Below are 24419 nucleotides of genomic sequence, written 5' to 3'. Positions count from 1 at the left end.
GCGCACACACACTGTGTATCGAACAGGGAAATGCTCTCAAGGCTTCTCTATAAGTTAATCGCTTAGGTGGTGTACTGGAAGCCCGTCAATGGCCCTCTGGTGCAGTTGAAACTGCATAGCATACTGAGACACAGTGGAGTTTTTTTTGGTGAGGATTGTGTCTTTGTTTGTGACGCCTTCTCTGGCTGTGTCAGTTGGTAAAGGGATTTGGCCATTTAGATAATAGCTAAGCAATGTCTTCATCGCAGTCGGGCTTGTTTTCACCAACCGTAATAACAAACTACATTCATACTGAGTCAGGCGCCCTCTGGAGTAACCATGGTGACCGCTTCAGTTAGTGTTGAGAGGAAGGGAGAATAAGAACAAGAGATAGATGGAGGGAGGGAGAGCGAGCCAGAGAGTGGCTGCAAAGAGAGGAGACAAGAAAATGCTCGGAGCGGCTCGTGTGCATGTCTCTTTCCGGCACCTTTCGAGACAAAGGGAAGTGGCTGGCAGGCATTGTGGAGCAGAGCGAAGAGAGGGGCCGACCAGAGCTCTGCTGCCAGCCGGAGTCGAGGCAGAAAATAGCGCTGAGTGAAGTGGTTCAAGTTGAAAGGAATGTGCATGTGCAGAAGTAGGCTTCCAGACCCGAGGGGGATATTTTCAGAGACTCTTTGCTTTACTCGGAAGTGCTCAGCAGTGCTCTTCCTGGTTCATTAGAGTTGTCACTGTGCAGGGCCTGTGGGGTGGATGCCACTGGTTCACTGGTCATGGCGGGACTTTGGGGGGCACGGGGCACATTCCTTTGAGATATTTTGACGTTTGTCAGCAATCGCAAAATTCTCTCTTACACTGTTAATGCAGTGTTTTGACATGGCTCCTGTCTCCTTACTTGGCGTGACACCATTTCTTTGTTTTAATTTTTTAACCTTAAAATATATATATATATCCTTAAAGTATATATGTGGATAATGTAGAGACCAAGGCTTCCACACCACACAGGTGTTTTTTTTATGAATGGCCAGGAATCAACGCCGTGTGGTATGTTATGTTGAAGGGAGATATTGACTGCATTCAATTCTGTGAGCCTTAAGAGGCTGTAGTGCTAAAAGCGGGGTTTGGCGTGTCACGTCATTGTAGTCTTGGAACATTTGTTGTTCTTCAATGTGGAATGATTTGGCGTGGAGCAGACTATTTAGTGTCCTGTTTCGGTAGCACTCCAGTGGACTTAAATTGATGAGCAAAGAGGAGTGTTTAGGTAGCTGCCAGAATTAAGTGATTTAGCTAGTTTTGACCTGAGTACCTGTTAATGCAGTGTTCCTTACTCACCGGGAACACACCTAAGCCAATGTGATGGGATTATTGAAAATAAAATAATTTAGGCCTAAATGCGTAGGTTTAAACAGAATGCATCATTGTATTATTTTAAAGGGCAGAAGTGTAAAGGATTATGTTTGTACTGCATTATCCATGTACTATGCATGAAATGGATATAACGCCACATGAGGGAGAACCATTTCTGATGTGAATGAGCACTCCTTTTCACTCATGATGCAGAAGCCCACCCAGTGTGTTATGATGACTGGGCATCAAAACATCTTGCTACACAATACAGAATTAGCAGTGGTTTTGGACCACGCCAGATAAAGCACTTAAAGTGCAGGATCAGGCTGACACCCACCCACACTATTGGACCAACCCTAGTGCCAACAAATGGTATTCCATCTTGTGGAGTATGTTTAACATGCAGACACATGTTGCCTATGCCTAACATACCTCTGATTCAACCACAGCTACACAGGGAAGACGTGTTTTGGCTTTTTTTTTTTTTTACACAAACCCACCATCTGTGGTTAGGTGGTTTGGTTTGGCTCATTTTTGGTTGGGCTTTGGATAGTTTCACTCAACACTCTTACCATTTGTGTACTGTTAATGTTTTGTTTGTAGCTAATAGCAGTTTACACAGCCCAATCACATGTACATAACACATTCTCAGTCCATTCACTGTTGGCTTCCATTTGCTGTACCTTGGGACTACCACAGATGAGACCTAGATGTGATGTGTGGCTGTAACCACTGAAAGCCTGATCCTGTACTTTAAGTGCTTTACCTGGCATTTGGGACTAGAAAAGATATGGCATAGATGTGAAGTGTGGCTCTAACTACTGAATGTATGTGTTGTTCATGGAAGCTCCACTCTCCCACACCCAACTGGTTGATGTACCATACATGATGAGAGCTGTTGATGTATTGCAACACCACACCTGAATTGAAGATATGATGAGTGACTTGCAGTATTGTCCATTCAAAGTGACTTGCAGTACTGTACAGATATGTTTAATCAGTATGGGAGATCCCTGGATATTAGACCCATGGCAATGGTGGTGTTGCCACCTTACTCTACCCGCTCAGCTCTTATCTGATTTCTCTCTGGTCCTTCCTCAGAGGAGAAGCCTGTGGGATTTCGCCTGAAGCCTCCAACACTCATTCATGGACAGGCACCCAGCACAGGTAAGAGTGCTCACCTAGCCAGTTTTGTGTCTATCGGATGCTATAGAAAACCAAGCAGAGTACACCTGTCAACGCTCTCTGAACTAACAGACATGAGAACCCTTTAAGAAGGATCTGGTTTCAGGCAAGGGAATTAAGCTCCTTGTTTTGCTGTGTTGTTAAATCAGATGGTGTTTTTCCCAGACAGTTTCAAGTGTGTGTATTTGGGGTGGGGGAGGAGCAGGGATGGATGTTATTGGATGTGTGTTTAAGGCCCAGTTCCCATTAACATTGAAAGCTGTTTATTTGATGCTAATTATCGTAACCATATTGGTGTTGTGGGAATAGGAGCCAGTGTCGTTGATACTGTGAAGTTGAACCTTTAATCTATCCCTTGGCGACCGAGTAACATTAACAACAATCTTTTACCACGGCTCAAGTGAGCATGCGAACCACAAGATTCCTGCCTTTGAGAAGGGGGAGGGGGGGACTTTTTCCCCTTCAATCACTACATTTATATCAGAGTTCCCCCATTAATTACCCATTATTAGTCTCAGGATTGTTTAATCTCCATTTAACATAATCTGCAAGTGGTTGTGGTCACTTTGAGAAATTAAATTTCGTTTCAGGCAGTGCCGCAAACGGTGTTGCCTGATTGCTATGGTTACCTAGTTTCCATGCTAGCTAGCCAGTTAGCTAGGACATTTTGTAAGTAACGGTTACATTGACGATTACATTTGCATGAAATGATGGCTATAGCAAGCAATAAATATGGGCGGGGAAGGTTGAAGCCCTATGTGGGGGTAGAGAGGTCAGGGCTGAACATCATGTGTGTGAGTGAGTGTCTGTAGGGAGGAGCAGGGTTGAATGTGGGGGTTGGTGTCTGTATTTGTTCTGGGGGTGGCAGGGTTGAGCGCCGAGCTCAGCGCTGTGGGGCGTTCAGCTTCAGATCCAATCCATTAGCAGGTTCTTTTTCAGGCGTGCCGAGCCAGAAGCCCAAGGAGCAGCAGCGCAGCGTCCTCCGGCCCGCCGTCCTCCAGGCGCCACCCGCCAAGACCTTCACAGAGTCCAGTGAGTATCACGCACTCACACACTCCGTTTAGCTGTTCTAGTTGAGTTGGTTTGACATACACGCATGCATGCCTTTACTCATATATGCGCACACACACCCACACCCTGAACTATTCCTTACTAATGGCTGTAGTCACACTCAAAGGCACTTCATTCAGTGGGACGGACACACACACACACACACACACACACACACCAATATATGAACATCAGGTGTTCAGGAAGGCGGGTCATTCTTGCACATATACATAGTCTGTCAAATGCGTATACGTAATAATGTAATGCGTTGAATGTAATGCGAATACAAGAATGTTTGCTCCAGCTGTTCACGGCTGTTCACCACTGTGCGGATATGTGCTCTGCAGGTTATAGTCAGAAGGCTTGTTTTGTGAACCTGTCCTAACCTGACTTTTTAACCGCTGTAGATTCGAGTTGTGGGACGAATGGCGTCTCAGACGGAGCATCAGAGAGTCAGAACAATGGAGAAAAATCGGACAAACAGGTGAGGAGAGAGGGATGCAATATTCACTCTAACTGGGATCAGTTATGTGTATTATATTCGGTGAAGACTGGGCAGGTAAATATTGTGCGATGCCCTCGAAGGGTTACAACAGATGTACGATACTCGGATATGTGCTGATTTGAAACGCGCCATCCTCTGCGGTACGTTCGGCTGCTTTATAGTTCATGCCTAGAGCACATGGAGTGCTCTTGTGAACAGCAGTGCTTTACAAATGCACTCCAGTTACTATTTGGTGAGCACTCGGCAGAATGCTGACAATGACCATGGGAGTGAGCAGAAGAAGAATTCAGTCTCAGAGTCCAGTTTTGTGTTTGGCCAGAATATCAGAGAACGGGCCAAGGTGAGGCTTTCCTGCCTGCCTGCCTTTGGGAATTGGTTGCGTTGCTGCATGTCTAGTGAAAAGATCGTTTGTGGTCGATGTTCACAGCGCTATCAATGTTTGTCTGTTTTTAGGTGGAAGAGAACAGTACAGCCAATGACTCTGCCAGGCGAGATTCCCAGTCAGGTGGAACCAATTACTTCCTGCAGTACATAGGTACCCCCAGGTAATGGCTGTTTACAAATAATTTAAATATAGACAGAATAATACTGTTTCGTATCTGGATATAAGTGCTCAGTAAAACAAATATTATTTCTGGCTTTTCAGCTCCCAGAAGGCCACAAACAACACCGACAAGGAGGCCAAGTTTGTCTTTGGGCAGAATATGTCTGAGCGAGTGTTGGTGAGTTGATGTTTTCACAAGACCTTACAGGGGTGGGCCCTAAGGAATTTTCACTCATTCATGTTGTTCTACTTTAAACATGTACTGCATTCTTTTGCCTAAACAAACAGCCAGCTTAAAGTGTAGAAGTACATTCTTCAAAATGTGTGTGTGTGTGTGTGTGTGTATCTGCAGAGTCCCCCTAAAGGTGGCGAGAGTGTGGAGAGCAGTAGAGACAGTCCGGCTCCTGTATCTGAGCCCTCCTCACAGGAGGCCACACCTGAGAAGGGTAAGACCTCTCTTATCTAGTACATTTCTTCACCTTGTTTTAGTATAGAGTGGGATGCACCCCGGCACATGGAGGCAGAAGAGATCTTATGAAGCTCTTTGGATGTGAATACATTTGTGAAGGCTTCGGCTAGGTGTCATATATGCAAAACAAGTCGTTAAGTTCCTTTGTGCAGTTGAACCTACTGAAGGAAAGGCGTGGTTTCTGATGCTTTTTTGCAGCTCTTAATTATTAATGACTAGAAAATGTAATCACATAGTGTCAAGATTTAATGTTTGGCTTCAGTATGAAAAGCTTACGATCACCATTGGCCAGAGATGTATCCCTAATCCCTGCTGCACCTTCCTCTTGCCTGTGTTTTACTACCAGTGTACCTCCAGATATCCAGACCCACTTAGACACTGCTCAAAGCTGCACCCAGTCTGTGATCTTTTGCAAGCCTCTCTTTCCTGCAATATGATTGTAGAATAACAGGTTGCAGATGGGTTTTGTGGTGTGTGTGTGGTGGCCTGGGGGATCTGTCTGTATCTCTGGTGACTCACCTCTCTGGAGGTCCTCACAGTGCCACGTAGCGGATTGGAAGCTTTGCCCGTCATTTGGTGCCATAGATTTTGAGAATTTAAGCCATTAGATTTAGTGCTGTAGCTTTTTGTGCCATGATGAGGGTGTTTGAGTGTGCTCTCTGCTATGCCATCACCTGTCCTGGCAGCAGTGGCAACTGGTCACACTGGTAAAAAGAATACTGTCTGGAATTTTTCCTGTTGAAACAATACTTTTTGCATTGTTACCTCGCTGACGGTCTTTACAGTCTCACATGGCTTATGGGATGCCCAGCTTTGCCCATGGTTTTGGTGCTATTAGGTTTTGTGCCATAGGTTTTGGTGTCAAGGCGTATGTAATGAATTCGCTGTTTGCTGTTCCCAGCACCAGCAGCACCAACAGCAGCAGCAGCAGCAGCAGCACCAACAGCAGCAGCAGCCAACAGCGTGGCCGAGTCTCTGGAAGAGTCAGCGGCAGCCTACACCAAAGCCACGGCCAAGAAGTGCATTCTGGAGAAGGTGGAGGTGCGGACCGGGGAGGAGTCTGAGAGTAATGTGTTACAGGTGGGTTACAACTGCTGTGTCCTGTGCTGCACCTAGCCCCCCCTTCTCCCCAGTCTCTGAATGAAATCATAGCATGTGCTGTTCCCTTTTAAAGTCCACGTTCCATCTCTTCTGCCACCATATGAATCATAATGCGTTTGAAACTCGCACCGATGCCTGTATTTAAACTGTCATAACTTTTTAAAGATGTGATTTTGTTTGTGGATACTGTACTGATGATCCCCAATGCCTGTCTGGTGTCGGTCATCCTCCACAGATGCAGTGCAAGTTGTTTGTGTTCGACAAGACGGCACAGTTGTGGATCGAGCGAGGCCGAGGCCTTTTGCGGCTCAACGACATGGCCTCCACCGAGGACGGCATGTTACAGTCCAGATTAGGTATGGCTGGCGCTCCTCCTAATGCCGTCTGGTCACTGGTATTTACCCAGACTGGGAGAGAGCAAGTGCTAATCAGTACTTAATCTGCCTTTCTCTTGTTTTCCTTTTTTCCCCGCCTTATTTGCCGTCTTTCTCTCCTGGGTTTCCACCCTGTGTTCTCTCTCGCTCTCTCGCTCTCTCTCTCTCTCCTGCTCTCTTCCTGTGTTGTGCTCTCTCCTTTCCCCATACTCACGTTTCTTTCTTTCTTTGTCTCCCTCCGCCCCCCTCAGTGATGCGTACCCAAGGCAGCCTGCGTCTGATCCTCAACACTAAGCTGTGGCCTCAGATGCAGGTGGATAAGGCCAGCGAGAAGAGTGTGCGCATCACCGCCATGGACACCGAGGACCAGGGGGTCAAAGTCTTCCTCATATCGGTTAGCAGGACAAACAAACAACACTCTGCCTCTTTCCTCTGCTTTCATAGTGATGATTTGGTGAAGACTAGCTTTTAGGGTCATGAAATGTTGCCCTATAAGTTAAGACATTAACCTTTTTTGGCCTGTCATAAGGGCCCATTTCTGTCCATAGCTTCTACTCTTGTTTCACCATCAGCAAGGCAGGATTAACTGTTGGTTGAAACTAGCTGATCGTACAGTAGCAAGCATTTATCGTGATGAATAAAGAATTCTGTTTCTCTATGCAATTTGTGGCAGAAACGCCTTTTAACCTTTTGTGTAGTTCATGACCATGTTCCTCTCTAGTGACACCAGAAACATTTGGTCACTCATTCATTTCTTGGTCATCCCTCCATAGTGTGTTGAAAAATAATGCAGCTTTACTTCTTAGTAAAGTAGTATACTTCTACAGTCGAACAGAAGTATACTTCTACAGTTTGAGTATACAATTGTAGTTGACCAGTAAGTGAGTTGAGTGCCATGACTGATGTTGACTGGCATTTCTCTTCCTTTGTGGCCCAGGCCAGTTCTAAGGACGCAGGGCAGTTGGCAGCTGCGCTGCACCACCGTATCCTGGCCCTGAAAAGCCGAGCGGAGCAGGAGCCTGAATCTGCCCCGCCAGGTCCCGAGCCCGAGGTGCCCCAGTCAAATGAGGACGACAGCGATGACGAGCCCAAAGGCGCAGTAGGGGCCACGGCCAACACCAGCGGTAAATCTACATTCACTCACCCACCCGGCATACAGCCATTCAGTGGGCATGTCCTTAGACTTGTTTCTGACCTGGTAACCCTATCTCTCCCTGCAGGTACCTCTGAAGGAGGGGAAGCCCAGGAAGCCGGGGGGACATAGCACCTCTGGCGTCTGCCTGCGAGGAAGCTGCTGTACAGGGATTTTTTTTTTTCGAGCAGGCATCTCTGTGGACAGCCCTTAACCAACATGGGTCCCTCAGACTAGTGCAGTCCAGTGGATAGTAGAAGTCTAACCGTGTCGGAATCTGTCACCCAACTTGTGCAGTTTTTTTTTTTTCCCCTCTCTTTTTTCCTCTGCATTTAAATGTAAATCTGGATTTTTGGATTTATCAGTTTGTGTTATTTTTATTGTCTCTTGTTTGGTTCATTTTTTTGACTGCAAGAAAAAAAGACTTTTCCATTTTGGTTTAGGACTTGGATACTCATCATATTGATGAGTGCGAGGGAGTTCCTCTACATTTTAAATACGGCACATGTTTCTAAATATGGGACCTTTTTTTATTCTTCGCAAAGCCACAGCTCGTTCTCACCTGGGACCTTCCAAAAGGATAACGCACTCATTGTTGACCAGTCATGTCGCTAATGGTTACAGTACCATCAATCTTCCTCCCCATATCCTCCGTCTCCTCCTCTATTTCATCAACATTCACTCAAATTCTAATTTATTTTTCTGACTAATGTTTTTTTACACATCTACATACATATGCACTGGTTAGTAGGATAAGCCAATACCATATAGTACTCCACAAAGGTAGTTAGATCTATTTCTTATTGGCGTGTTGAATAAAGAGATGAAAACCAACCACACAGGATCTCATGCTCTAAGTTTCTGGTCCAAGGCTAATGGGCACGAGCATCTCATCCCTCGCAGTGTATATGGACTTCATTATAGTTTATGGATTTAATGTCCACCAACTGTTGCAATTCATTTGGTCAGGTTTTTTTTCTTTCAGTTTTCAGTCTTTCGGATATTTGTTTTCTTTCCAATATTTCTTAATTTCATCTTTTTTATTGATATATTAACGTTTTATTCATTTTCAGAACTCGAGTTGGAATGAAGGTTTATTTTGTGTGCTAAGAGTTTGAGTGAAAAAAAATACCTGTCTGTTCTACCCTTGAATGTCCTGTTAATTTCATATAACACCATTTAATAGGATCCCATGCTTCCTACACTCTTTACAAAATAAATCTTTAAAATCAGACAAATGAAATGGTGCCCAGAAATGATCTTGTTTCTGACCAACAGAAGAACAGAAAGATTTGTCTCAGTTTTATTTATGTCGTTTATGTTTAAGACCTAGGGGGTATTCCAAGTCCGTAGTTTAGTGACACCTGGGTAAGTTAACTCAAAGCGAGTGGTAAACCTCCTAAAAGAGCAGCCCTGTGACTTCTGTTTATGGGGACAATGAATCCATGTTTGTCACTAAACCACATACTTGAAATACACTGTAGGGAGGTCTGTGTGTCAGCATATTTGAACTCCTAATTTCCACTACTTTTATTTATTTTGGAAAGACCTGCAGACATGGCAAGCTGGTTTAACAAAACGTAGTAGTTCCTTTAATGACCTCCAGGTGGTAGTGTGGACATAGAACAGGGCAAAGCAGACTGAATTACACCAAACCCTCTAAACTGATACCTTGAATTGATTGAAAATGTATGTTTTATTTTTATAACAAAAGACGATGTCAAAAGTCATGGTCCTCAACGATTAACGTGTCTAGTATACACCATGAATGTCCAAGCATGTTGTAATGTACATGGTACTGACAGGCAAGAGGATAAGCCATCTCGAAAAGACACATTTTCATCCATAGGTGTGTTTCTACCTTTCCTAAACCTGGGATTCCAGCTGCTAAACAGTAACCAACAGGTCTACCTTTACTATACTACTGCAATTCCTCAAAGAGCCACAGGAGGCCTCCTAAATCCTGACGGCATAACAAGTGTTGAAGGCCTGTTCTTGGACGGAACAACACAGAGGTTTAGCATTAACTAGTTAAAAGGTGACTGGAGTCCTATAGCTTCCAGGCATTTTTCATCATGGTGACGAAGTACTCGTCACTGTCGATAGAGGCACTCACTCCACTGTAGTAGTTCAGAAACTCCTCTTGGGTGACCTGTGCAAGAAAGTTATCAAATCAAAAATGTAAACCTTCCATCAGGAAGAGGATTTGAAGAGGAATTATAACAAAGAGAGAGTCAGAAGATCTAAGAAATAGTAGTACCTCTGACTTAACCTTTACTTCATCTCTCACATCACTGACTACAACTCCAAAGACGGAGACCAGATGTTTGAATGAGTCATCTCTTGTACATCCACACTGGTGAACTTTGTAATATGTGCATTACATTTTTTTAAACACTGTTTACTCAACCTTGCCATCTTTGTTGTAGGGTGAGTCAAAGCTGTCTAGGAACGAGCGAAACACTTGTTCCTCGCTCCACTCTCCGCTCTTGAACTTGGAATGGTGCTGGCTGTTGTAGACCCCCTGCAGGTCCTCCACGGTTACCAGACTGTCCCCTGTCCTGTCCAGCTTCTTAAAAGCCTCCACAATTACCTGCTTCCTCACGTTTGACATTGGGGGCTTGGAGAGGATGAATAACACAAATTAAAATGTTGCTCACAGTCGCAAACATCTTTTGAATTTTGTAGACTTGTGTTAAATGACAGAAGAAGACATGCAATCTGTGTCAATTTGCTTTTTATCCCACTGGAGGCAAATTTGATGGGTGAAGCTCATTGTCTCAGAGCTGGGTGAGTAAATCCATATCAATGTCACTGGGAAGTACATTCAAAGGGTAGCATCAGACGTCCCTCGTTTGTCGAGCTAAATACTTTTATTAACTAACATGTAGAACACATTTCCTTGTATTCCCTCAGCTTAAGTGTGCCAATAATCTAACCCTCCATAATATATAAAAAACAGGCCTGAGCCTCAATTGTGCATACATTGAACTAAATACACTTACCCTTAATTCTTCCAGGAACTCATTGAAATCGACTGTACCACTTCCATCTTTATCGAATATTCTGAACACTTCCAAAACCCTCTCTTTGGCCATGGTCACTCCATAAGTGTCCAAACCCTTCTGGAACTCATCCAAGTTCAGTGATTTGCTACCATCATCATCCATAATGCGAAATGACCTTTGAAGCACAAGAATATTTCCCGTTTGTAAAACAGTATTAGAATATGATTACGTTTATATGGCATGTTAATCTAAGATGATGCACAACTTGCCTTCCAAGTCCCTTGATCCCAGCAGCTCCTCTTGCCAGGCACTGCCTCCTCAGATCTTCCAGAGCATCTGATGACTGCAGATCACTAGAGGCCATGTCTCAGTCTATTTCTGTACAAAAAGCAAAGTGGCTGGCAGAAAAAGAACAGAAAGGAATTAACTTCTTAAATAAACTTGACTTTGGAAAATTGGAATTTAAGAGTTTTGGATGAAGGCAAGAATTTGTATTAAATGTTTGTTCTTTACTTTGACGTTTTAGTATTTCATAGTTTTCAAAGGAGCAAACCGGACTCTCAAATTAACAAACATGCAGGCGTAGTAACCTAAGTAGGCCCACGCCCCCTTCCTTCACAGAACACAAGAAAAAGTAAAACAGTTGAGGTTGGCATGGCTACTTTGTTGACTTTACTCGCGTCTGTGGCGACCAAGCATAACATAGTAAAATGGGAAGAAATAGGCTTACCCTTTTCATGGAGGTAACGTAATTCACAGTATAGCTGTCAACATGACGCATTTTATAGATACTTTCTGTCTGTTTGTATAGGCTATATCTGTTTGTATAGCTATATCAGTTCCCTGACTTTTAGCATGCTGTCAAATAAGGCACATTTCACTCGATTTGTAGGCTACATCTCTACATCATCTTGATATACATCTCAGTTGTTGGCTAATATAAGGGGAAGGGACAGCGGGTAGCTTATTACTTCACAGAAATACCACATAATGTCATAGATAGCTTACCTCAAGGGTGCGAAGATGCTGAGACTCTTGTTGCCTTGTTTGGCACTGTTGTGTCACCCAGGTGCATTGCAAAAAATGTCCTCGCTCCACCCCCAATCCTGTTGTCATCACCGTGGCGGTGAGAGGTGTTTGGGTGAAAGGTTTTTAGGTACGCAGCTAATTATCACCAACCTGCACATTTCGTTACTTAGTTACAAGGCTAAATCTTCCGTCAACGGAAATGGAATGGGAAGACCAACATGTCCAGGTTTGTAAACTAGCCAACGGTTGAGCAGTTAGGATGGCAAATTGTTATGACCTATTGACTGCTGCCATGGAACAATTTTATAATGTAAATAATAATTTTGAAAACCTCTACAAGAAGTAGAAATCTCTTTCTGACAGCTCCGCCGCTATTTTCACTTGAGGGCAGTTTCTGCAGCGCAGTTTGCAAGAACCAAGTAAACCCAAAAGAGACGAGGTGATTAGATGAGTCATCTTGGATATTTACATTGCAAGTTTGACTTTAAAGTTAAACATGTGAAAGATTAATCATTTGTACATTGTGGCTGGAGAAGGGGCTGCTGAGGGGTTCTTAATTGGTTACATCTGGGAGTGCGTGGATGTTGTTGGAGTGATTTGGCTTGGACCACTGAGCGCTCTCCTCACCAAAATGTTTACATTGAGCTGTTTACTGTTTTCTCCAGAACACCACGCAAACAGCAGATTTCCGACCCTTCATTCACATTTATATCATCCACGTAGACCTCCTGGGTTTGGGAATCACACAGTGGCTCTTGCGTAAAGGCTAAATGCTGTGGATAGGGACCCACAAAAGAAGGCCAGAATCGGTGTTCTTTTTATTTCATTAAATCTCACTTTGCTTTGCTCTGACACGTTTATCTACATCTGTGATAAGCACATGATTGTTTTCATGCCAAATATGAAGAAAAGTACTTTAATGGCTCTGTTCTGGCACCTTGCTTATGTTCATGGTCGGCCTGTTCAATTCCATGGCATGCATTTATCATCTGTAGGCTCCTACACAAAAGGAGGGTTATAGACCCAAACGTAAAATTCAACCTTTTGATGAACACAACGGCAGGTTAGGCTACTTAGTCATTGCCTCAATGAAGAAGTACAAAGGTACAAAGATCTTTTTTTTTAAGCTGGTTAAGTTTATTCAGCAGTCCTTTAAAGAATATCAGATTTTTAATACAAAGTCGTTTTTGGCACATCCTTTAAAAATAAATAAGTCTTTTTCTCCCACTCTAACACATACTCTAAAATAAATAAGCAAACCACTTTCCAATAAATATTGATTATTCACAACAAAGATGCACTGCATCAACTTAACTGCCGTTGGTTGGATCAACCCAACAATGTCAGAGCTGGTAGTAACTGTTGCTGAAAAGCCAAGGTGGAAGAATCTAAAAAAAAAAAATCAAAAATAATAAACCTAATACTTCCTGCCATGATACCATTCCTTTTGGTTACATGAACAAAGATGGAGCGGACATCCAAATCATTTTCATTTACGCTAGTCCTAACTATAGATACACCAGGAGGCTAAAGCCTTTAGGCTACTGCTTTCTGTAGTTGTGCAAGTGCAGTGTTGTTTTTTCATTAAATCTTTTCATTTGCCATGCTTAACTGGGGTAAAACAGAAATACCCTTTTCAGAAATTAATCCACAATCCCAGACACAAATATCTTCTCTAACACAAAACAAAACCAACTTAAAGCATCAGTAAAATGAACAATTAAGGGAATACTTTTTTGCAAAAATTTCATGTGAAATGGGTTTTACAGAAGTAGGCATTTTGGATTTTACTTGTATCCGGAACAGTCTGTACAATGTGATCAATGTACAAGGTGCAGTGCAGAAAGGGTCTTACTTTGATGATTTGTGTAACTTAAGCCTGTAAGAAACCACTCTAGTGCTCCCGTCTAGTTAAGCACATTAGTAAAGACACTGGCCCTTTTTCAGCTGTGATGGATCCAGGCATTGGTCCAATCATGTTGTGGTCTATTCTTTATTAAACTGTAAGTTAATGGTTTTATTTGACTTGCCACACTGTGGAACAGGGAGCTGCAAGCTCTTTACCTGCACGTTAGGGCAGTGGCACTTGCATAAAGACCCAGTGTGTCACAGCAGCAGCTGTCACATTACGTATGTCAATCATAAATGCTTTTCTTAAATACATTTATTTGGTTTGTTGAGTGCCTCTCGATGTCTTCATTTTAAGTTTAACAGGAGGGAAGATATAGTAATGTTATGAAGGACAGTGTTTGCCCCTCTGCGTTAAAACCTGGACTGCGTTTCCTGAAAGCATCGTTGAGCAACCATCGTGGTAGCCGTCTACCATTTAGCTATGGTAGTTGTTCAACAACACTTTCGGAAAACGCACCGGTGAGCAATACAGATCTGCTTTGACAGGTGATTGTAATGTCTGAACTGCCTGTCTCAGATAGCCTCAGGGTGTACTGTGTGCACTGTAACGGGTTTGTGTTCACTGGGCTGTGAGTGGAATGTGGGGGAGCTAGCATTGTCTTCTGTGTTGGCAGAAGAACAATATACTTTTGTGGTTTAAAAGGTTTGTTGGAGGCAAGTTTGGAATTTGGGTGAGAATTAACTCTGTTAAGAAAAATATGGGCTTGAATCTGACTTAACATGTTTTTTTGGCAAGGCTTTTGAAGCAACAGAGATTTAGAATATGGCTGTCAGTATTTGAGACCTATTTGTGCAGTCTGACCTGAAAGATGTGAGAAAGTATGAAAGAACAAAAAAAGCTATACTAATTCATGTCACTGAATGCTCAAGTACAAGGAGATGATTGTGTAGTCACTGAATTGATTGGATGTTCAGTCCAGGAAAAACGAAAAAAGGTACATCAAAATGTGAGGTAGATATCCACAGACATACAACTTCAGCATTAAAATAACATTTATAAGCATTTAGCTCCTCAAAACAACATTCCTTGCCAGAATTTTTGCTGGTTGGGTAAAAACACAAGGTCCATCCAGAATAAGTAATGAGATTCATTGTAATGTCAAATGTACACAGTGGTTTCAAGTTTCCTACAAAAGGCCTTTGGTTGTCTCCAGATTCCCATTATTGCCTGGTCTTTGTGGAGGTTCTGACCAAGACACTTGAGACATAAATGAAGGGTATGCCTTTCTTAAGGCCAGTCGTGACCCCATGGCCCTTTGGTCATTGGCCACATCACGTCACTTTGTCAGGCATCTGTAATACATCATCCCCTCAACCACATCATATCTTTGACCCCCCACCCCCAGTCCCCCCCCAACCACCAGCCCACCGTAGAGCTGTCATACGCAGCCACACTCCTTGGCAGACACGTCGGGGATCGTGTAGAAGATGTTGTTGTTGCCCAGGAAGGAGATGTCCTTCTCGTAGCGGGTGGGCCGGCAGCAGGGGCTGTAGCGGGCTTTGTTCTTCTTCCCTCTCCCTTTCCTCTCGCGGCACGTGCTGCTCTCATCCAGCTGCCCGCCCCGATGCAGGTGCTCCAGGATGATGTCGTAGTTGCGCCGGCGCGCCACGCACTTGCCGCTGCAGTAGCGGAACACCACGGTCTCGTCACTCTCGTATCCAAGGCCCAGCTCACTCACTGTCCAGTACTTCTCGTGCAGTGAGCACGGCCCCCGGCCCTCGCGAGCACGTTTAGTCCTGCGCCCCTGTCTGTCCCTGGTGCTCCACGTGCCACTGCGGCCCTCCTCTGACTCCTCCTGGCTGTCCCTGCGGCTCTTCCTGCCCACCAGAGCGCTGACGATCTGCTTCAGCTCCCCCTCCGTGTAGCTCTGGAAAAGGTAGGTGACTACAGGGTGGACAGAGCAGAAAGGAGTGATGTCAGGTAAGGTCAAATATGGATATGCACAATGTGATCATCTCTAGCTCTAGCCCATCTCTAGCAACACACAAAGGCATTGCGAATTGTATGGACATTTCAGAAATATATAAAAAATATATAATACATGACCTCCATTTGCTATTGGTCCTAACATCAGAGATATTGTTAACTTCTTGAAGTCAACTGTGATTATCAGGTACCAAAGTAAGAAATGTATCCATTGTCTCAGTGTAAAAGATACACTAACAATGTGTCGCACTTGATCAAATCTAAAAGATAATCTGCACTTGTGTTTGTAAGGGAGTGTTGCTCCCCAAAACTGGCCCAGACCCAACACATTTCAAACCTCTCTGTCAGTTAATTTACACATTGGAGAGCCGGGACTCCTCTCGTTCCACCACTCCAGTCTGTGGTGTGGCTATGAGGCATGAGGTGCTGACTGAAGCTGCGTAAGAGTGTAGTGTAAAAAGCCCCAGTCACATAAACAGACCGAAGACAGCATAGAGAAACCCCTAAGCCTGCTGTCAGTGCCTTCAGATGCCACCTCATCAGTGCTGCCACCGTTGCCTCAGAAGACAGAAATAACCCAGCTTACACTCAGAGAATAGAGAGCCCATGGTGTCTGCAGACCGGGCTCGCCGACGGAGACCACCCATCCTCTCCGGCCTCAGAGGTGATAAAGATGACTGTGAGGGAGATGATGTTGTTGATGATGATGATGTTGAGACTAAAGGTGGTGGCATTGGGGGTGCCACCCAGGAGGGTTGTTTGGCTGGCGTGGCTGGCATTGCGAGCTTAGAGAGGAGGACGCACAGAGATGCACAGGAGAGCATGATGACCAAGGCGGCACCTTTCCATAACTTCATTTTAGAATGGGTTGGAGCATTGAAACTCTGCAAAACAAACAGAAACAGACGGTTAGGTGCACAAGTCCCTTTTTATTGCTATTCAACAAGCAGTCTTTTATCACCTCCAGTGCTGTGATCTCTATGAAGCCGCTGGGTGAGATGAGTGTTGTTTGTTTTAGCAGCTCATGATATGCAGGAGTGCGTACGTGCTGAGATTCTATCTGACAGGTTTTGTATTACACAGGGAGAAATCGCAAGCATGTACTTGACACTGAAGAAATATACTGTACGTTGTTTCAGCTAGTGTTTCAAAAAAGACGGCAGGTTTCTTCTCAGAGTTCTTCAACAGTGCCAAAGTCTTCCCGACCACTATTCGTATGCTATTGCATTGCTTTGTGAGGCACATGTAGCAGTGGTTATTATTTCACGGTTATCATTTTATTAGGCTCCAATCAATTTCCATAGTAATTCATCCAGGGCTGAACCATTCACCCCATTCTCACTGGGCTCAAAACACTTCCTCCGAATTGAGCTTCACGCCTTTCTTCTGCGAAAGGTATTACAAAGGTATAACAGAGAAATGAATCACTGGCTGAGCATGTTGTAACAGTTCATGCTGCGAAGAACAACACAGGAGAGCAAGAGCGGTGATCGTTTCAAGCATTAGGTCCTTCTCCAAGAGGAAGCCAACTGGGTTCACCTATTCACGAGTTGAGCATTGGCGTTCTGTGCTTCACTAATTAAACTTCCGTTACATGTTCACATGAAAGAATGAAATGGAGTGCACAGACGTATATAGTGGAGGAGAGAAAATAATCATTCTCAAACAGGAATCACCATGACACACCTATTTGCTGACCTTGGGGCGTCTAGGTCCATATGGATAGTGTGCGTGTGTGTACGTGTGTCGGTGTTATGTTCCCCTTTCACCTCCCTCCCACCACGCTCTCCCTGGACTCAGAAGGCCACTCAGAGGAATTACCTCACACAACTTCCTGTTATTTTTCCCTGGACATCCTCATTTCCTCTCTTTTGAGTTAAAAACGTGAATCTCTCCCCCTCTCTTTCCCTCTTTCCCCCTGTCTCTGCTGCATTCACTAGTTCGGTGTTTTTTGTTCTTGAACAGGGTTAGGACAAGCAAAACATTTCCGCAGATCAGGAAATGGCAAAGGGGTAGGGACTAAGGACATAACCAGACCAGTCCCCCCCCCCCCCCCCCACACACACACACTCACACACACACACACACACACACACACACACACAAAGTGCTTTGCCAGACTGGGTTCGAGGTGGCCTCAATGGACCACATCCAGTCATGAGGCCTCCTGTCCTGCCTGCTACGAGACAACATAGAGGGGGAATGATGCGTGACACATCTCTGTGTGATCCTTTATCGCTCTTAATGTTCCAGCTCTTCAGAGGGTGCTTATTTGATGGGAGGAATCCGACACTAATTCGATTTTCCTCTTCCATAGCAACAACAGACAGGACGGTTTGGCATCCAAAGACAAACAAGGAAGACTTGTAACATTCAACAGTGACTGTTCAGATTCATCAAAGCTTATCAAAGGATTTCCGTGTACAGTTCAGAGTAATGCCTGGGAGACACACCAGGCACCAGAAAGGTGGCCGCTGATTGCACTGTTTACGATACTAAGTCCTTGATATGGTGATCGCGCTTGATGGAGGACAGGCCATCTGTTTTATCTCCTAAGTCTTGTGTGTTTTGGAGTTTCCACACATGCTGTCACCCAAGCTTCAGTCCTCACTCTTGTTTTCTTTTCTGAACATGACAGATGAAGTTTAATATCGGAAAGCTTTGAAGAGCATTCTGCGGCGCCCTATATGGTTATAAATGATTACATCATTATTTGATTTCATTTGCGAGACATTATACCAAATGGTGTTACCTCATAAGGTCTGCATGAGATACCATTATTACAGGCTTAAATGTCACGACTCATCAAGACACACACAGTCTTAGATTAATTGCAGTCAGACACTTGTGTCAGTTCTCAGAAATGAGGGCCGCTGATGAATGGCCCTCCTGAGGTCAGATTGTTCCCATCTGCTGTCAGGTTGGGTAAGTGGTGATGAATTGTGGGTAAGGTCATCTCCCCCATTTGAGTCCATGGTCAACCCATTTAGACACACACACTTTAAACCCATTATTGTTTTTTTTTTTTTAAAACCCATAATGCCTCTTGTGCTGCTGGCTCCCGCTCTGAAGATGGCGAATTGAAAAAGTGGGGCCGTAAATGTCAAAGTCAATGGCGCATCGACAATGTCATCTCAACGATTTCTCAGCGTCACACCCCGGACCCCCATGTGTTGGGATATTCAGGGGATGTCCACCATGTCATGTCTATAACCGTCATCTCTCTTGGCCACACAGTGGGGTCATTCATGCTGCCTGCTGTTACGATAACTAAAGTGTCATCGTATCTGGTAGGACATGCTCTCTGCCCCATTCGCTTCTCTGCACCACAAATGGGTCTCTATCCGCTTCTGTGTTCTGCAGTGCATTGGCTCTCCTCAATCACCACCCTTTTTTTTGCCTCTCTTGCGTCTTAGGCACTGTCAAATCTTGGCCACAACAGGCGGTTCAGTGTGAGCCGTGCAGATATGTCAAAGTTTTGACAGAAACCATGGCCGCGGGCGGCAATCAGCATGAAGAATGGTCAGACAGTGTGGGGAGTTTGTGGCTTGCGGCCATACAACATGTAACGACTGAAACCCTCCTTTGTTCAGTCAAAAATTGGCATGATCTTCATGATCACTTAAAGTCCCTGATCTGACTCAGTCTGAGCCCCACACATGTCCTCTCCTCAATCACACGCACGCACACACACACACACACACACACACACACACACACACACACACACACATACACACATATACTCTAACCCTACCCATAAACACGCTCAACATGCAGAAGTAGTTCTCTCTGTCTGTCTTTTAAATGTGTATTTAAGCTTTTAAAGATCAACGAATAAAAAGACCATGCACGCTCTTCTTCTAACAATTTCCTTTCTCATATTTGCTTTCCCATCAGTTTTAATTTCCCTTGCAGGAAATCCCCATTACGACCATCCTCATAACTTTCCATCAATACCTGGAAACTCTTATCTCCGCAAACCTGTTATCAACTTAAGGGCTGTCTCACATGTACCCTGTGAACACAACTACATCCTGGGAGAATTGATTTAAATAACTAATATCCTCTGTTGTTTTGGCGCATCAACGACAGACTAAACAGGTGGCTAGCAGTGATGGTGCTCGGTTCCAGCACAGAGTTGCTGATCCATTCATTTAAAATAGAGCGCAGCAGTCGCCAACGTCAGTCTGCTCAGGTTATTGATAGTAGTGGTTGCATAACTTGCGGTAACCACATAAAACCACGTCATGCTGCTGCCCATCCTAATCCCCTCCAGCTGTGTGTAAGGTGAGGGAGCTACAGTAGGTGTGAGCGACGAGCCCCTGACGCAGGTGGGAAGGGACGGAGGAAAGGCGCTAACACTCACCTCAGCATTTTCACCCCTCAGTCTGACACACCGGGTTAAGTCACCTTACTTCTCTTTTTCTCTCTCTCACTCTCTCTCTCTCTGTCTTTCTTTCTTTCTCTGACTCTTTCCTTACTCTCCCACTAGGCCCTTGTCTGACTCATTTTCTTCCTCCCTCAATTCATTTCCTTCCAAACCCGCACCTTTCTCTCACCCCTCCTCAACAGCTGTGTGGCTACGGAGTTACACTATGGCTCATATCAAACAGGAGGGAGAGAAGGAGATAGGAAGTGTGGGCACATGTACTTTACCACATGCGTTATTTCTGTAAATAAGGAAGCAGTTGGTTTAATAGTTCTCATAGCGCACTTCCTGACAAATGTGTACTTTGATTATTTTACAGCACATGAAAGGGGGCAGGTGGAGGAGCGGGAACATACTCCAAAGATCAGGGCTGGATTAGTGCTAATGCGGCCCCACTTTATCTGCCTTCACGTGGGATAACACCTGTGATTGGCCGACTGAAGGTGTGGCCCTGGCCGTCTGACTTAATCTCTTAGCCCCACCCCCCTTCCACCACCCACCACCCCAACCCCTCAACCCTCTCTATCCAGACACAGAAAGACAGGGGGGTGCCAGAGGGAGGATCCGTAAACATGTCACACATATGTGCACACACAGCTTTTGAAAGCATAGCCACCTTGATATTGGAAAACTATTGTTGGTTTAACCTAATGGCACCAGTACATGTTTGTAATGATTAGATCAACCGCCCGCTTTATATTATCTTTATGGAATTTCCACACCCACATATAGGAAGCTGAGGGCATTTACCTTCTTATCTTTCTACGTGCATGTGTCAACTCAGACATACATTAATGTAATGAGCACACTGTATGCATAGTGATGACCTATACAAATGAAAACATTATCCAAAGGGGATTCTATTGCCTGATGTGGTTTTGTACCTGCCGTAAATGTAATGAACACAGCACTCCGGTAGTAACTAAACTGTGTCTGCTTCCAAGGGCCTCGACAGCCAGCACATGGCAGCTTTGATTTCAGCATTGGACCTCCACAGCCAGCACATGGCAGCTTTGACTTCAGCATTGGGCCTACTTTGCTGCTTGCGTGTTTGTCAGTGCCGAAAGAGCTGCAGAGGCATGGCAGTCTGATGACTTTAATAGGAGCTCGGCCTACAGAGGGGATCCTCGCTAACGTGTGGCACAGGTCAGCGTGGGTTAATCAGCTCATTGCTCTAATGCCCAGCTAACAGTCCGGCTGAGCCACCTCATTCTTACAGGCACTCATGGCAGCATGCCAGGCAGGAATAGAACCGCACCCCTCACTCACACACTAGCTAGAAACAGGTACTGTCTAAGAGAGAGCATGGTGCAGCTCTGAGAGGAGGCTTGTATTTGGTCTGGAAGACACTGACTTATGTGCTGTGTCCACACATTCCATCTAGGACCCATGTTTGGAGAGCTGGTAGCTCTTAAGGGTAGTTGTAGTTGCTGCTGCAAGTTGTTCTTCAAGAATGTGGCCAAGTGTAGGTAATAGCTCTTCAAAGTGTAGTCCAGCAAACGACTGTTGTTCTCATAAACCAGAAACATTTTTTGGAATGCAGAGCCATACATTTCCAGGAATGGCGAGGTGCTGCATCCCCGAAGCCAAGCCAGTGATTTTTCACGTGGCCTCGGCTGATTTGTGTATCCCCAGCCGTCACTCGGAGAGAGGAATTCACTGTCATTATGCAGTCTGCCATCCCAAGGTCATCCCAAGCCCCTCCGTGCTCTGTCTACAATCACCCTAGCATTCATCCAGCCTAGTTCCGGCCCACCCTCTTTCAAAAAGCAAAGCGATTGAAAGCATGTGTATGTTTTCACCAGACCTACTGCTATTTGGATGTATTTAACCTCTACACAGACAAACACTTTCATTTTTTGTTTGTGTCCTGCCCTTTTCTTTTCTTTTCTCTCATTCTCTACAGGCAGGGTATTTGTGTTACTGGCATGGCCTCCCTCGTCTCGTGTAATTACTTTGGGAAGGGAGTGTTGGTTTACTCAAGACACTCTTAGCTTTACATGGTTGAATATCGGCATTTTGTATACAGACAATTTCCCACTAAGAACTGAAAGCATTGCGGCTTTTTTGTTGTGTGATGGGGCACAAATAGCGCTGCTGAGTGCTCTCTGGCACCGGCTGAATAGCTTTTCTGCCTTCAACATGTCACTGCACGGAGGAAAGTAAAACACACGTCAGAGTGTCAATTTGAAATATGTTGAGACATTTAGGGGGATCAGAACAAACATTCCTGAACTTTCAACGTTTGTTTGCCATGTGCCCATCACTTAGAGAGAGAGAGAGAGAGACAGAGAGAGGAGAGGGAGAGGCAACGGGAGAGAGAGAGAGAGAGGGGTGCACATCTATCTCCCATATGCTTGAGAGCTGCACACTGCAAAATTGCAACCTCCCGTGTCAGAGGTGTTGTGGACGTTTGTCCTAAGGTTTGTGTGATTGATGGAAGCCCTTCATGGAGCTTGAAAAGTAAGCCAGATTGGATCCCCAGGTTATGGGAGTTGAAGGGCTCAAGTGAAGAGAGGCTTAGCCTTTGGTGCCTCGGCCTCTCCTAACGTGCCTCACATCTCACTGCCCACATCTCACTGCCAAGGATCACTTGCCTCAAAATTTACTTTTCATTAGAAGTAAGTCGCACAGTTGTCATTGCATACGGGGAAAAAGCATAGCTATTAGTACCATTATTAGGCCTGTGTCTCTATGCTAGTGTTAGTGACTTAAAACCCTGAACAGGTGTCAGACAGTGATGGGTGCACTTTGGAGATTAGTTCATTTTTTTTAGGTTAATCTCATTGAACAACAAGCCACCATTATACATCATTTCCATACTAATATAGTTCTAGCAAGTGTCTTGGTATCAAATTGTAACCATGTCAAACAACCAGGAGTGTAACAATGAGCCAACCTATCTTATGTATGTATTTTTCTGTTAAGATCACTATCGTATGTTTAGATCAGAAAACACATTTCAGGAATGCCAGATCAAAGAGGAACCATGTGTTCCGCTAGGAAATGCAGGCATCAAACAAACTTGTCAAGCAACTGTCAAATCCTGAGCTCTCGCCAGCACACTGACATTTTGTGAACCCTTGCCTTGGTGCAGTGCTTAACGCATTCACGCTAAGCCCCGGCTTATGCTAACAAAAGGAGATGTGTCCTTACCGTTCGCTTGGCTAATCCAGCCTTATCTTTATGTCGCTGTATTGGGTTGACCTCAAGACATGGGCCGGGCCAATAAGTCCCTCATCATGAGGCAAAGGATGAGATGGGCGCACACACACCACATACACTCTCTCTCTCTCTTTCTGTGTCTGTCTCTCCGCCCCCACGGCCGACTACACCTTCTACATCTGGGGGCAGCCGGGAAACCTCCGGTGTCGTGGTGCGTGGCGTAGTTTCCCTCCGTGTCCGAACCTGCGTCTCTCCAGATGCTCCACGCAGACTCCTCCCTAGAGGCCCCTCATGGTGGTGCGGACTTTTCCAGAATTATGAATCACCGCTGGCTCACATCCTCCCTGAAGATGGGTGTTTGTAGCTTCCTCATGCTTGGGGGGGAGGGGGGTTGAAGCTTGGGGTGGGGAGCCCTTCCAATAAGTCCTTGACACTCAAAATTCTCTGCTTGGCCAACGCTTAATGTTTTGCTTTGTAGGAATCCCTTCTGTACACAATGCTGTTCCTATCCTTCCACTTGTCCCCGTTTGCTGAGGGTATTCCACTCAGCTGGGAGAGGGAGATCTAGAACATAAATTGCAGAATTCAAACAAGGGATGGGAACACGGTCCATGTGCACTCACTCACACTTCAGCACGCGGCAGCTACATCTACTAAAGCGTTATTCTACATGTCTTTTCCCGAGTAAAGTCTCTGTGAACATTACTTTTAGTCCACATTCTTTCGTTTGAGAATCCATATGTGTCCCTCTATGTAAGACACACAGACTAAACACATTAGACTTATGTGCATGTATCAAATCCTTAAACAACTGATTACATTAGAAATGTTGAGAACAGAAGTTATGCAGCAGTTTTTGAATCGCTTTCATTCCAAAAGTCACGTTTTTTTCTCAGACATGACAGACCGTCAATGCATTCAAGATGCACATCTTTGCACATACCTTTGACAGACGTCCTGCATTAAAACAATTTCTACCCAATTCTTTTTTTATATTTCAGATGAAGGTATCTGTGTAATTAAATTAATTAATTATCTAGTGAGATTTACCTTTCTCCTCGTGTAAGACTGGTCAAGGCAGGCAGACTGTCCAGGTTGAGAGCGTCCTGCTCATGTGGTGGGGTGAAGGCTTTTAGAGGATCAGAGGAGCCTACAGACTGAGAAGTGCATCCGTGCAACTGTGTGTGTGTGTTTGCGTATATGTGTGTAAGAGAGGGCGAACTCTGTGTGTGTGAGCCGTATGTGTGGCTCTCTCTCCTCCTCC

At 44.8% G+C, this 24419-nt stretch overlaps 3 protein-coding genes across 4 annotated transcripts in view; 1 reads left to right on the top strand and 2 right to left on the bottom strand.

Moving 5' to 3' along the window:
* LOC105907069 (ran-binding protein 3) overlaps positions 1 to 8926 on the top strand; it is a 16246-nt gene extending 7320 nt beyond the window's left edge. Inside the window, exons 2-12 of the mRNA XM_042703104.1 lie at positions 2425 to 2490; positions 3448 to 3540; positions 3966 to 4042; positions 4517 to 4608; positions 4710 to 4785; positions 4960 to 5053; positions 5978 to 6156; positions 6413 to 6533; positions 6803 to 6945; positions 7489 to 7675; positions 7772 to 8926. Of these exons, the coding sequence (XP_042559038.1) occupies positions 2425 to 2490; positions 3448 to 3540; positions 3966 to 4042; positions 4517 to 4608; positions 4710 to 4785; positions 4960 to 5053; positions 5978 to 6156; positions 6413 to 6533; positions 6803 to 6945; positions 7489 to 7675; positions 7772 to 7815 (1172 nt within the window). The 3' untranslated portion in view covers positions 7816 to 8926. The remainder of the gene's footprint in view (positions 1 to 2424; positions 2491 to 3447; positions 3541 to 3965; positions 4043 to 4516; positions 4609 to 4709; positions 4786 to 4959; positions 5054 to 5977; positions 6157 to 6412; positions 6534 to 6802; positions 6946 to 7488; positions 7676 to 7771) is intronic.
* Positions 8927 to 9351: 425 nt separating this feature from the next.
* On the bottom strand, positions 9352 to 11870 carry capsla (calcyphosine-like a). 2 transcript variants are annotated; one of them, XM_031559958.2, is made up of 5 exons: positions 11700 to 11870; positions 10961 to 11089; positions 10689 to 10866; positions 10094 to 10303; positions 9352 to 9835 (listed from the first exon to the last, which is right to left on the bottom strand). In XM_031559958.2, the coding sequence occupies exons 2-5, from the start codon at positions 11053 to 11055 to the stop codon at positions 9734 to 9736; spliced, it is 585 nt and encodes a 194-aa protein (XP_031415818.1). In that variant the 5' UTR covers positions 11056 to 11089; positions 11700 to 11870; the 3' UTR covers positions 9352 to 9733. The 2 variants fall into 2 exon arrangements, with proteins under 2 accessions (XP_031415818.1, XP_031415819.1); XM_031559959.2 differs by lacking the exon at positions 11700 to 11870 and adding an exon at positions 11205 to 11449.
* A 965-nt stretch (positions 11871 to 12835) lies between these two features.
* On the bottom strand, positions 12836 to 24419 carry LOC116218461 (glial cell line-derived neurotrophic factor). Its single transcript, XM_031560272.2, has 4 exons — positions 24206 to 24419; positions 23147 to 23719; positions 16145 to 16442; positions 12836 to 15516 (listed from the first exon to the last, which is right to left on the bottom strand). The coding sequence occupies exons 3-4, from the start codon at positions 16413 to 16415 to the stop codon at positions 15011 to 15013; spliced, it is 777 nt and encodes a 258-aa protein (XP_031416132.1). The 5' UTR covers positions 16416 to 16442; positions 23147 to 23719; positions 24206 to 24419; the 3' UTR covers positions 12836 to 15010.

This window comes from Clupea harengus, chromosome 22 (genome assembly GCF_900700415.2).
Source record: "Clupea harengus chromosome 22, Ch_v2.0.2, whole genome shotgun sequence".
Lineage (NCBI taxonomy): Eukaryota > Metazoa > Chordata > Actinopteri > Clupeiformes > Clupeidae > Clupea > Clupea harengus.
The sequence above is the reverse complement of the archived record's forward strand: the minus strand, read 5'-3'. Positions and strand labels throughout refer to the sequence as shown.